At 25.9% G+C, this 15,685-nt stretch overlaps 1 protein-coding gene across 1 annotated transcript in view; it reads left to right on the forward strand.

The window, feature by feature from the left end:
* The first annotated feature begins 346 nt into the window (after nt 1-346).
* The window catches only part of LOC112593616 (protogenin B-like), a 34,080-nt gene continuing 18,741 nt past the window's right edge, over nt 347-15,685 (forward strand). The window contains exon 1 of the mRNA XM_025338100.1: nt 347-962. Coding sequence (XP_025193885.1) covers nt 890-962 — 73 coding nt within the window. The 5' untranslated portion in view covers nt 347-889. The remainder of the gene's footprint in view (nt 963-15,685) is intronic.

Genomic DNA, 15,685 nt, shown 5'->3' on the forward strand with positions numbered 1-15,685 from the left:
AATAGAAATCGGAATGGGAAGACATCGCAAATTCTCAACCACAAAACAGCGGTCTTCGAGAGTGCGTCCAAATCACCGCTAGATTACGTCGTTTTCGGTCAGAAATATCCTTACCTTCTCACTAGTTGGTTGTTCGCGAAATTCTTGAACTCCCCACTCCACCCTCTCAACGATACCAAATGTTCAGAGAACAACAATAGTAATAGTAATAATAATAATTCGGCGTATTGCGCGGTTTGTATAGTGCGCGCGCACAACGATAGTGTTTATGGCCGTGTGCGCGTGCGCACGTTTTTATGTGCGAGTGAGTGCGCGCGCGTGTGACAATAATATTATTGCCGTAGCGTCGTGACAGTGTGTGAGTGCGCGCGCATCGAACATCACCGTCGTGTTAGCCTGGTCAAAATAACTTTGTAGCGTTCTACACACTGCTACACGTTTTTTTTTTTTTTTTTATACACAAAATAAAATATTGATTGCTAAGATTTTTACGTATTTTCTATCTTTTTACTGCTCATTCCAACCGTGTCCGAAGCGCGTCATACAATAATTTTGTGAGGTGCCGTGTACCAAGATAGCTGTAGACTTATCTCGTTACCCGTTGGTACGACCACGATACTGATTTATCTCACACCGAAGAAAATCGCGAAGTGTTGTTTTGTTCAGTGGCTGTAATCCAAGATGACGGTCTCGTCTTGATTCATCGGGAGTGGTGTACGACCGTGGCTGTTTGGACGATTTTTCTGGTAGAGTGGTTGCTTCTAGTGCGCTTGGGTTTACATAACATAGGTCGTAGCAGAAGTCCTGACATCAGCGTCCATTCGACGTCGTCATCGTCCCTTTGGCTGTGAAGGTGGTGAACAAGGAAAAGTCGGTCCGATGTGCCTCCATGGCGACCGCCACCGCGTCCGCCGTCATCGTTCTGTTGCTGTTACTGCACATGTTAACGGTCGGCAGTGTCGGTGAGTATATATTCATTATTCACTATTCCATAACGTTAGTTGAAGGTAATGAGATTAAAATCGTATAGTGAATACATAGCGGTCAATTTATAACTCTCCTACTAGATTTTAAAGAATCTTCTGCCCTAGTCCAAGTAAAAAGCGTATAAAATCTTAAAAATGTTATTTCGTGATAATATAACATAATATGTTTTAGGTAATATTAAAATTGTAGTACCTATCTAATGAATTTTGTAAATGAGCCATTGAGCCATATATAATTTCTAAATCTCCACGATCATCTTATTTACTCTTGGACCCCCTAAGCGTTGAGTTTATGATTTTCCCTCCGGTATTTCGTTTGGTAATGTGTGTATATTATAATATTGTTATCATACTTAATTCGAGTAGTGAACTCAGCGATCGAATCTTTATCGTCGACTGTCCGCCCGCTATCTGTTATATCGTGAAATAAATGATAATTACTGTTATTGTTATTCGGTCGTACGTGATAACAACAAACTACTACAGGCTTAGTCGCTGAGTGTACCACGATTAAGCCATGTGGTTTGTCTAGGAATGTCGAAATTAAAAAAACGTCATTTATCACCACCATCAGTGGCACTCTCAGTATTTCGTTATTCAATTATCGCCGCGTGATTAAATATTATGTTTTTTACGTAAGCGGTATCCAAGTATCCAATGCGTTTTCCTACCGTTGTCTACGCGACCGGCCCGTCGCTGATCGTACTTGTCATATTACATATCTCCGAGCATATCTCTATCTACCTATACATATTTTTTATCCTCCGTAACTTCCCCTCCCTAACCACTTTTAATGATTCAATTAATGATCAATCACACGGCTGAAATGTTTTAACACCGTTATCTTCACGCGCAGACAACAATTGTTGTCATTCATCACCTATTGCCGTTTTATTTAAACTGTTGCAAATGTGTGTTTCAATAATAATATTATGTGTACATATCCTGATCGATTTCAGTTGTCAATTGTATACGCTAGCAAAAGATTTTAAATCGCGTGATCTTTCATGTAGTGTTTACAATGTTGCTCGTGTTGATAATATCATGTACAAAAAAAAAATAAATATTTTTGGCATTTAGACTATTTAGAGTTACGAGTAACCCAACTTAATAAAACCTTAACCTTCATCATCAGTAGTTTTTCAATAGCTTATTATTTTAATATTGTTGTAGACGTCGAATTTTTCACAAAACTATATTGGTTTGATGTTTTGAAAAGTGATGTTTATTCCCACTCATGTATTATATTATATACTTTATAGCGTTCTAAGCTGCTCTAGTATGAATCGTACTGTACGAACCCTCAGACTGTTATTTATAAATATATTGTATTATCTATTTATTATTATATTTTGTATATTATGTATATAAAACGACAGTGGCTCTTGTGTAATTTTCCTCTTCAAACATAATATTATTTTGATGTTTGTCAATTACTAATATTTCAAAGTCCAATCCAATCCCAAACTCTGCTGTGTTATGTAGGTACATGTTTACCTTATGAACAAAATAATGTAAATATTTATTTTTAGCAGTATCTAAATATAAAGAAAAGGATCATCATGTGAAATATATTACTAGGTACCTATAGGTTGAATATAGTAACTAACGAAAAATATTAATGAAAAATACATATATTACTATATATAATGGCTGTATTGGTTATTATTACTTACTAGTTATTACATTTGGTTGGGGTTGCTGGGGGTACCCATATTTTTAATCAATAATTGAACCGAGGTCTTATTGACGAATAAAAGGTTATAATATCTGTCTGATATTTTATTAGAATTATATCCTTTGATACTTGGCTGCATAGCATTATTTCGATTGTATATTTTACAATATTTTTGATGACAGCTTAAGTTTAGAAATGTAGTATTATGTATATAATAGCTATAATAGCTTATGTCTTATAACTTTATAAGCAATGAGTATTCATTAATTTATTTTTAATTCCTGAAAAATATTGTAGTATATTATTATGTTTATGTAGTATTTAATATAAATCAGTGAAACAAATGTTTTCAATATTAAATTTTGCTTTAAATATTAATACAAAGATTATCAAATTTGATCAAAAGTGAAACTCTGTTAACATAAAAGTGGTATTAGTTTGACTGGAATAATATGTTTATATTGTGTCCTTGCTATTTTTTGTTGTTTACTCGACTGTTAAGAGAATTTTTCAATATTTTGAAAAACCCTTTCTTTTTCTTAAAATTGGAATTATATTTCTATTTTTAGAGATGCTGTAAAAAACTGTTTGATATTTTTGTAACTGTTTAAAGTTGTGACTTCATAATATTAAAAGTACATCACTGTTGTAACTTTATAATTTTACCCTAGCTTGCTCAGAATTTAAAGAAGATTATTTTGAATAATTCAAGGAAATACATTTGTAACCTACCAATATAAGTTGTAGTATTTTCCTGGAAATGTACGGTGTTTAAACATTAGTTACTTCAAGCTGTTTAACGTTATACAAATACTTAACGTTCATAAGATAACTAGTCTGCAAAAATTTCTAATGTAATCTGGAAGAAAAGTTGTTTCTGAAAATATAAATTTAATATATATCTTTGTTAATTATCTGTATATAATTAATTAAAAGCTGACAACTGTTAAGTAATGTTGTGCAATATTAATAATACAGAAATAAAATATTTTAAAATAACTCCTATGGTTAAACAAAGTGATTTACTGTTGTAATATCATGATTAGTAATGTCAATGTGTATTGTAACATATTTGTTTTTATTTTTAAATGCTTAGTCTCAAAATAATTTAAATGAAAAATGGTTTAAGTGTAAATGTATAAACAATTAAAGAAGTAGAGATAACATTTGATTAGTATTAGATTGAAGACGTCTCAACCACATGTATGCTGTCTTATAAATGTACTACATATTATTAAATTTACGTTCAGCAGAATACATTTTGCGTTGTTAACATTATAATATCAATGATTTTACCTATGTATGTTATAAAACTTGGCTTACTTAAAATTGGTTTTGCTAAACGTAAACTTGCTGTTCTACAATTGAAACAACACAAGCGTGACAGCGTGAGTATAGTGCTTAAAGTTTAAGTTTCGGGTTAAGTTTATTTTTACGGTAATAAAATCGTAGTTATAAAACTACAAGTTAAAAATAAATACAAATTAAAAATTTAACAACTATTTATATTTTATTATTAATAATATTTCTAGTAAATACTAAATAGATATAAATTATATTTTTTTGCGTTATTTCTGTTTTTATGTATAGTTTTAAGATTTTGTACAGCATTAGAATCCCAATTTTAGTAGGTAGGCAATAAAAAAATAAAAATAATAGATAGTTCATGAAGTTTTTAACTTTGAGTTATTTGTGTTAGTAAAGTACCTATTTAAAATTTTGGTTGCCTAGGATTTCTGAATTAACATAAAATTTATAAATATTTTGTTTTTAAACTAATCAATAATAATGAAAATACCTAAATATTTAATAATTACTAACTCTACAATTAGTTTTTGGTGTATAAATTAGATTATTAAAATATATTAACTCTTAAATTTGAATACCAAATCATTAACCTATTTTAATTACCTACTTGACAATCAATTGTTCAATTCTTAATAATTTATCATATATTATCGTATATAATATATCATATTGATGTTAATTTTTTAGAATGCAAAATGTTTATTGTATGCTGTTATATTAAACCATTAGTATTGCAACGCAATAACTGATGTAGTAGCGTTTATCTTTATAAACTATACTAAAATATTGGGAGTATAAAATATACTCTCTTGAGTTAGGTATTTATTTATCATTTCGAGGGATAATTTTGCTGGAGATTGTATCGTGTGCGCTTGTTATTATTGCCAAAAAAGAACAGCTGCATAATACTAGCAAACTGTTAGCAAAATGCACACCGGTATGGATCTACTGAAAAGAAACGATTTATTGTTGGTCCAAATTGAAAACTGGTTTCTTTGGATTTCTGTTTGATATTGTGTTATAGGCCACCTATGCCTGCCTCACCACGGGTGTGGGACATAACAAAGGTTATGTATGACTAGTGGCGAGGGTTGGGTTCTACTGGAGATGCCAACTCTATAATATTTTATATTAGTATACAGGATAATTGCAGTAAACATACCATTCGATACCATTAATATTAAAATTATAACGAGGCCACAATATTCTTATTTTTATAATTTTTACATGATTTTTTTGTGTTAGGAATGTATCAAGTTTTCTGAAGTTTATTATCACTACGTATAGTATTTTGCATTTTGCAAGTTTGAAAATTGATAACTGATCTTGTAAGAAGGTTGTGCCTATTATTATTTCGCTAAAAGTTATATCTTTTTTACATGAGAGTTATTTAATTTATTAATCATAGTAGTATTTATTTTATAGAATAATATTACTAAATATTAATGAAAAAAATATCTAAAATACTTGAGTTTTTTTAAATTTTTTAACATTTTTTGGTTTGTAAAAATTATTTAAACTGTACTCGAATGCATTAATAATTTTAATTTCTTTTTTATAAATCAAATAAATTAGGCTTTTTAGTTATTGACACGTGAAGTTAAAAATAAATATTGTCATAAATGACATCGTTTTAGTTTGTATTGATTTAATTAAAGTGAAAAAAGATTTTATTTTAGATTTAGAATTAATATATTAATTAAAAGTAATATCAATATTTTAAATATATAATATTATTGAATATGGTAACAAAAACATATTTGAATAAAAATAACAAAGGTCAAAATGTTTATAATCACGTGATGAATAAAATATACTAGGTTTAGTTGTTAAACTAGCTATTAAATACAATTTATTAGTCTAATTTAGTCCTAATTAAATTAAATTATTTTTTCAGTGTGGTTATAATTTGTGTCTAAATTTGAATTTAAAATTGCTTTATAATAATCGGAAAAAAATATTATGTTTTTAAAATTGTTGATTTTGTTGTTGAAAAATAACAAATATCCAATTTTTAACATACTTTGTATATTCACTTTTTAACCTCTTATGTGTAATTAAAATTATTTTTTATTTATTTATTATTTTTTTTTTTTTTTGAAGATAAATTAACTGCTATTTTATTTATTTGGTATCGAATTTCAATGAACTTTGCACAGGGTATTTATTTAAAAATGTTAAACATAGTACTAGAATAGTTCTGTTTAAGTGCAATGTGTAAATCACGATTGTGAAATTTGTGTAGTTTCGTAATCAAAGGGATTTTGCGTTTTATTTTATGAGCTTACCCTTGTTCTAGAACAATAGATATTAGCGTTATTAATGGTATAAAATAAAAATAACAATAACATACATTCCTGTATTGAAGAGTTCATTGTCCTCATTTTTAAAGGGGTAATGTTAACATTATTAAAGTTTGTCTAGTTTTTCACGGAAAAAAGGTTAGCGGGATACGTGTATTTCTCAATTAGTCACAGCTATCGGTACATATATTTTTTTGATACTCAATATGTAATTCAAATTCTACGTGACTGTTCCAATGCGTATGGGAAAAATTACAACTGAAAAAAATTGTATTCATCAATACTATTTAATAATATTGTATTATTCATTTATTGCTATATGTTTATTTATAAAATATTGTGGACTTATCATTTTAGAAGAAGTGTTAAGTGAGAGTATATTATGGCAATAAAATGTCTTTTAAAAGTGTTATGCAATGTATTTTATTTTATTTATTATAATTATAACTTGTTTTGCTACTGTAGGTCATAAAATACTTAATCTTTAGAATATTTTCTATTTAATGAGTGTAGATTAATAATCTTATTCCTAGTAAATAATTAAGTAACTTATTTCTCTTTTTAAAAATTGATTATCATAATTTATTTTAATTCACTAAAATGTTTTGCAACTTATTCACGTATGTATTATTTATTCAACTATTATTTCTTCAACTATTATTTCTTAGGATTGATAAATTATAATTTGAAATTATATATAGAGAACATTTGTGTGATAACTATTTATTATTAGTTTTGTTATGTTTGACTTAAATTAATTCTTGAGTATAAAACTATTCATTTCAAATTATCAACTAATGAATTTATATAAAGTAAACAGAATTAAAGTTGTGACCAATAAAAGAATGATGTTATTGGTTGTTGTTAAATATTGTTTAAAGACTTAATTTGCTTGTTTATCTTATGAGTTTTATTTAATTTTTATGTAAGGTGATACAATTAAAGTCAGATCAAAAGTAATTTTTTATTGATTACAATTTTAAATAAATACAGTGAAACATCTATATAACAAAATTTCTATTTAACGAATTAATTTTGTTTTTTTTTTCAAAACAAATTTAAAAAATATTGTTTTGTTTTATATTTATAAAGTACATTTTCGTCAATTAGACTTATTTAAATAAGTGCGAGCATTTTTAATACTAGAATGGTACAAAAGTTGTTTAACAGGATATCAGAAAGTTTTTCGATAACAAAGAATAATAAAATTTCGGAAATTTAATTTTTGAGATTTCAGGAGGTTTTTAAAATTTTTGTAATTTCAAAATTTAGTTATTAATTTTAAATACAATTTTTATTTGGTTATTGGTATTATAAAAGTTTTTTTCTTTGGAATTTAATTTAAAAATATATTTCATTAGTTTTTAATCTTTAATCGTTTTTAAGAACTTATTATATATATGTATATATAATTTTTTTTAATTATCAGTAATTTAATTATGTAAGTAAACAAAATATATATAAACGTAAACAATTATTAAAAGATTGTTGTTATGGAACTTCTTCTGAAAATTTTTAATTTAAAAACATTTAATGTATTTCGTGATTTTGACGACTTGTCGAATTTTTAACTTATAATGTGTAAAAAAAATGTGATGGTATTTTTGAAATTGTTAAACTATTGTAAGAACAACTTATGATAATATATCTTATACTAAACTTTTATTTTTTTTTTTGGCTTAAATAAAAATATCTCAACATAATTAGGATAACCACTAAAAATTTTAAATTTTGTAATGCTTTTTTTCTAGCTTTGAAAAAATTTGATAATAATTTATCGTGTTTAAAAATGTAACATAAATACTTGCTAAAAATGGCAAGAATCTTCAGTTAATTTTAGAATTAGAACAAAACTGGTTATGCTTAAATATTTCCGTTCTTTAGTTTTTCTTAATTATTTGAAATACATTGTGAATTTTCCACTTTCCTTTCCCGTAAGTACCAACTAGATATAATTTGTCATCAAAAATTATTACTAATGTTAAACATTTAACTGAGTGATGCATTTTTTCTGCTTTAAAATACGATGATAGACAAAAACACATAATTTTAGAACTAACAAATAACATTCATTGCTTCTTTCAGAATTCAAAACATTATTAAACTCGTTCAATTGGTTATTCATTATTCGTTATAGTACTATGTTGTCATATTTATTTTTATGACCGTTTTTATTATTATTTTTAGTTGGTTGTTATTAAGACAAAACATTTGGATCGGTAAAACTTCAATTGTTACATAATAATACCGGTAACAACGAATAATGCTATTTTCTATTCAATATTATAATAGCCGTTTATTGAAAACATGCATTTGTGATTTTCTAAAGTCACTCTTGTTACAATTGCATATATAATTATAACTAACCTATACTACTACGTGTATATAATAATAGTCGATAGGTCAGTAAATGACGGTGTACAAATAACGATTGCTGATGGTGGTGGACTAGTGGAAAGGGCGAACAGCAGTTTACATTATGCATACTATTATATAGCGATACATTATCTCTATTTCATTTATCTTTTTTTCATATGATGTATCTATGTACAAATATCAACTGTCATTCGCCAACACATACCATTGTTAGCTTGTGCATTATTCCATTTTATTGTATTCGTTCATGAGATCCAACAGTTATTTATTATTATACTTGTATTCATTTTCAATCTCGATTTTTTAAAGTACTCTGTGTAAATAAATTATAGCATGTAGGTGTATGAAAAATTTGTCAACAATTCTAACATTTTAGATTCTGAATAGAGTAATGAATGTATTGATTTTTCAATGATGTGTTTTTTTTTGTGCATGTATACACAATAAGTAGTCGATATAATGTTCTGGTTTTCAAAAATGGGGGTGGTTTCTGATAGAAAATTTGATCTAGTCTATATTTAGAAAAATAAAAATAAAATGTTTTCAGTATTTTTTTGTTTTAGTCGTAAGGATAAGGAGTTAAGAAAAAAAGGAACAATTATGTAATTCCAATTTTTGAAGAATCTATTAAAATTTTTTTGTATTACTCGAGAACGAATGATCGTAGATACTTGATATTTTATATTATAATTTTCTATTCATGACAACATTTTAAAAATATTTTAACTTTTTTTGAGCTATTGGTATAAGTATGAAAAATTATAAATTTATTTTCTTTTATAATAATTGATAAAAAATTATCCTTTATTATTATTCTTACATTGCCTAACAAGTAATAAAATATAGTTTATACTTTAGTACAAATAATAAATCATCACGGAAAATCGGTAACTAAAAATTAACTTGTTCTCATTAGAACACTGCGACATAGTCATGAAACCAGTAAAACAACCAGTAAGACACCCAAGTTCAGGAAATTTTCCGGGAACCTTAACTCATGTTACAAAAGTCTCGTATATTTATATAATATTCAAGTCTATATATCCAATATACGGTATTTCAATTTATTAATTATTATTTATTTAGGGATTTATTTATTCATTTGCGTTTCTCAACAGTATTTTAATGGAATATTAAAAAATTCCGATTGAATGTCATAAATTAACAAGAAAAAAAATTTTTTTTATTGTAATTGAATTATTTAATTATTAAAAGTTTTTTGATCTTAATTTGTTTAAATTCTGAGTAGAGCGATGAATGTATTGATTTTATAGTGATATATTTTTTTTTGTTTCTCATCATATTTTGGAGCAGTAAAAATGCTTCGATTTTCAAAAAAATGTGGCGGTTTCTGTTAGTGAATTGAATTTAGTTGGTACTTGAGGAATGGGGCAAAGGTGTCCCCAGCACTAACCTTAATGTATAATATTTTTTGATGTATTAAATATACTAGTTTTTATGATCACTGTCATCTTAAAGTTTTTTCAATTAGGCATAAATATTAAGTTTATATATTAAATTTTAAATATTTTTATTATAATTTATTATAATGTTTCTACTTAAAATATTTAATAGTAATGTAGCATAAAAAACATAATCGGTTGGTAAAAGTATATTTAAACTATGCAGGTTATTAGTTTATAATAAGTGGAGAGGTTTCCATATCACTGTATTTCTCCTTTTCGATTCTATTTGAATTTTAATATTATAAGACAATATTAATGGGTTATTATCTTTGTTTTGTTCTTATTAATAAACGAAGGTAGATAGTTTTATCAGAATTACTTTTATTATGTACCTAAGTACATAAATGACGTACATATTCCCATCATTCGTTAGAATAGGGGTGTTCGGTTATATATATATATAGCAAGCGGAGTAAAACACTTATTAAAAAGGGGATGAAAGTAAATTAAAATATATTTTGTATTGAAGGACTGGAAATTGTAATATATATAACGTATAAACATTGTTTTTCATTATTTATACATAGATATAATGTGATAAAATGGTCAATTATTGTATGAAATGTAGGTATTGTAAATCTACATAAAAATAATATTGTGTACAATGATGTGTTAAAATAAAAAATTGCTTTCTGTCCACTGGAATATTAATAATAAACCGGATGATACATAAAATAAGGACAGTTAGATATTTTGAAACTTATTTTTGAGTAAAACACTATTTATATTAATATGCCTATTATTAATAATCTTATTAAGTTCCATTTTTTTTTTTTTTTATTATCATGTTAAATAACATTATTTTGTGTTAAAAAGTTTCTTTATATTCCATAATATTTTAATATCATTACATTTTAAATTTTAGTATAGTTACCACTGAATAACAAATTGATCACTTTTATTTTAAATCAATCTCAATAAGACTAAATAATAAATAAACCTATACAGAATTAAGTATAGGTTCTATGATAAAGTGTAACGACATCGGAAATTAGAAATAAGTAGAATAAACAATATATGTATTATTTACAGTTACACCTACCTAATATCTAAGTTATAATAAAATAACTAAAAAATTGTGTTTATATATTTTGGATTCTGAGTGAAGCAATGGTTATATTGATTTTGTTATTATTTTATTATAGATGTGTTTTTTTGTCTGTATACACTATACACGATAAGTGGTTGAATAATCTCTTCGATTTTTAACTTTGAAGGTATTTCTGGTAAGAAATTGTATCTATTTTGTAATTAAAAGAAAAAATTAAAAATTCCCAGTATTTTTCAAAATAATATTGAAAACGTAGAATTTTTAAGCAAAATCAATTTTTTACAAAGTCGATTTTGTTTTTTTCGATGTTTCTTAAAAACAAATAACCTTAGATACTTACAACTTTCACAGAATGGTTTTGTTAGCGTTTTCTACACATATTACAATTTTAATTGTTTTTATAGGTATGTGTAAATATATTAAAAATACGTAGGCAATTTTTCTTTTATATGGACAATTTTGAAGTTAAAATTTTTACTAAATTCTAGAAAATTTAAAATTTGAAAATTTAAAATCTTTATGAATTGTTTAAAAAAATCAAAATATTTATAAAATTATTTTTATTTCCAGAAAATAATTGTGATTCAAATGATAAACAGTAGGTGGCTTATAAGATTTTGTTAACGGTGATCTAGCATTTAATTATATTGCTAATAACACAAAAATAAATATTTAAAAATGTGTTGAGATATTTTGGATTGTTTAAAATACAAACACTATTTTTTCATAAACATAGTAAATTTATATTTGTATTAACTATAGATAAACTTTATTTAAAATGTTAAAATATATATAACTATTTATAAAAGTACATAGGAATGTATTATAAAATTAAGAACTTTATTATTATAGATTTAATATAGAATAATACTTGTTTAGTACTTTATACTTGTATTTTAATATATTAAATGTGTTAGTTCGAGTGGAATCAAGGAGGAATCCCCTTTCCCGCTCATTAATCAAATATTTATCATACAATAAGTAGTACTATATCAGTTATAAATCCTTTTTTCTTACCTGTTAATTTGTGCTAGATTCATCCTTCATTAAGTTATAACTAAATAATTATTTTATGTTTTAAAAATATAAAATTATACTTTATTAATTAAAAGTTAGGTATTTAACTGATAAAGTTTTTTATTTGTTATTTATTATTTTTTGGTGAAATTACCCAAGACTGACGGACCATTTTGTTTAGAATTATTTCTTTTTCGTTTTTTTGTTTGTCATTATGTATCTTTCATTTAAAATTTAACACTTCCATTTCAGTAAATTAATCAATTACGAAGTACACGCTCTACACTTAGACGATTTCAAAGTTGTGTGGATTTATATTTTGCATAATACCCTTTTGTCACCCCGAATCTACTGCATATATGTAGGTATATTTATATTTTATTGTCATATTTTTTCTGTTGTATAATACTAATCTAAATAGAATTATTTCAGATAATATATTAAGTAGCGTATTTAGGAGGGGTTAAAGAGTCATTTTAGCAAGTACTTAAATACTAAGAACTTTTTTTTAAATTCTCATAATTTTATTTTGTATTAGATATTTGTTTGTATAGGCACCACCTAATATGAATTATTATCGAAATTCTCTAATTAAAATACATGTATCAACTATATAATATGTTGTATTAATGATTTTAAAATTAATAAATAATTGATCAATTAATGATAATTTTTTATTTTTTAATAATGATACAACATTTCATTACGTGAAAATTATATTTGTTTCTAATTTAATAAAGTAATAATTGTAAGGAATAATTAATTACCATAATTTTACTTTAGCAAAAAAAAAAAAAAGCACTAGTCAAAACTGCTCTGCTAATAATATAGTATACTATAATACAATATAAATATTACTTATTAGTAACATATTTTTTCTCGTGAGGTTATACTATAGTGTTTATATAATGATGAAAATTATTTTTTATTTAGCTTGTAAATTGATAAAAGTAAAATAATATATCTCTTTTGTAAGCAACGATTATAAACGAGTATTAAGATTTAGTGTAGTAATAATACAGGTAAACCACAAACTGTTATTGGATGGTTGAGACTCGTTTGTGCATAAAATTGTGAACAATGGAAACCTATGGGTGTACATACTGTACACTGTACAGGGTATCTTAAAGTATAATTCTTATTTTAAATTTTTTACTCTTTTAAGCAAAAGGTATTAATGAAATCGTATCTGTAATGTGGAGAAAGAGTATACATAAATATGCGTTTAGATCGCTCAACTTCCCCGTATACAACTATATACTTAAATATAAAAACGCAAATATGTAATCGGCGAATATTTTAAAATTAAAATCCATGCTAGTATCCGATTGCATCACGCATCGCGATGTTTATAAGTTAAAACAAAGAAGCTTGATTATCATAAATTTGGGTTTCCAGAAATTCGAAATTATTTTGTGAGTATGTTTGTATTAGAAGCCGACCTACGGTAGGTAACGACCACTCCAATGAAAAAAATAAACCGGTTTGCGCAATAATAATAAAAACACGTGCCCCTGTTGATTATTTGGCCTCAAACGAATTCACCTGCCGAATACACACGCAATAACTTGGGTGTTTTTTATTAATATACGATTTTTTACCTGCAAATTATATGAGGCATATATGCGTGCCGTAGTTTTCGATCGATTTCAAACAAATTATGTATTTTATTTTTTTAATTTATATAATTAATGTTTATAATATTATTAATTTTTATGTACAGAAGGCTTGATTTTTATGATATACCCATTATATGTTATGAATTTATTTTATTATTAGTATTGGGTAGTGCGTAGTTGAGTAGGAGGGATGCTGCTTTATAACGCTGACAAAAGACTGTTGGTAAAGAATTAATAAAAACTCTACAATGATGATGGCATTGGCCTTGAACAGGACTACTAGGAAAGTTAGAAAATATCCATCAGCGATGGTATATGCAGTTGTTGATACTATAAAATACATAATAGTCCACTCAAAAACAACTTACTGATGCTGTGTGCAGTCGAGGTCATCGTCATGACGGATTATTACTATTCTTTATTGTGTTTGTTTTTGTTGGCTAATCTACGGTGGGGGTAAAATTATAGTTTCCAAGATAACTTATCAATTATTTCTTTGTTAAAAAATTAACGGATTTATACAAGTTGGGTGTACAATATTAATTGTATGCGATATTATTAATAATGTATTTAGTATTTATTTTTAGCCATTAGTTATTTTGAGTGATTGCGGAGCATGTTGTATGTTAATTTTATTATCATTAGATTATACTTTCTGATAGTAAATTTAGTACCGTTGGGGCCAAAAGTTAAAATACCAAGTAGTTTTTAAAATTTAAAAGTTTAACTGTGAAATAATTACGGAATAACGGGAATATTTACACAGCATCAATGTTTTGTTTTTTTTTTTTTGTAATTAAAAAATTAATCTGGGCACTGAAATTATTTATTCAAGATATTTTTATAAAAAATTTTAAATTAGTATTTTTTATATATGACACGATCTTTAAATGTTTCAGTTTATTTTAACTTCCTTTACACGTTTATAATGGTTGGTTTTTTCGGTTTATGTTGACAAAATGTTTCTTAGTTTCATATTTCAGGATTTAATATTTATCAAAGCAACAAACCTTATTGATGACGTGCTTTCAATAATTCATAATTTCCGTTATACATACTCGTGATTATTCATAAAATAATGTTTTATGTTACAAGAAGAAGAGTAAATACGGTTTTTATACTATGAGGTTCTATGATATCCTTTTACAAATATTATATTCAAACTGATTAGTGGATCGTAAGATCACTGTGAGGAGAGCATTAGTAATATGGCTACGTTCAAATTTCATGTATAAAACCATAAAAATATGAAAGGCGAGCTAAATTTAGTTAAGCCCAGTTTTCATTTATTTTATACAGGTAAATGCATTTAATCAAAATTAGCATTTTTAAATTTATAAACTTTAATCCTGGACATTTTTTATATCCCTAGATTTCTTTTGGGACACAGGGACATGTAGTTCGTGACATGAGAATTGTCCCCTGACTTTCACAAACTACATAGCTGCGGCGGTTTCGCTTTGAGGATCTACAATTTAATAAATTAATTGCTGCGTTTTTTTGAATTAACACTTAATTTACTGAAAAAAAAAACTATAACATATGTTACAATTCAATTTGTTTGGTTTAAATCAAGTATAAAATATTCTAAACTTAAAAATACAAATAAAAAAAATATATAATACGTAGTGTTCCACTGGAAAGGCCGTGCAGTGTGCGATTAATGGTATAGGTTGATAATCCATGGCTAACAGTGAAATATTCAGGGGCCAGTTTTCACATTTTTTTGTAGTTAAATTTTTAAAAGCCTTTTAATATTTATTTATTTTAAATTTCGAAGGAAGCAATGAATGTATTGATTTTACAGTGACGTGTGTGTTGTTTTTGTTTATCATCACCTTTTAGGCAGTAAAAATGCTTTGATTTTTAAAAATGAGGGTG

Source organism: Melanaphis sacchari, unplaced genomic scaffold (assembly GCF_002803265.2).
Source record: "Melanaphis sacchari strain LSU unplaced genomic scaffold, SCAv2.0 Contig20_pilon_pilon, whole genome shotgun sequence".
Taxonomy (NCBI): domain Eukaryota; kingdom Metazoa; phylum Arthropoda; class Insecta; order Hemiptera; family Aphididae; genus Melanaphis; species Melanaphis sacchari.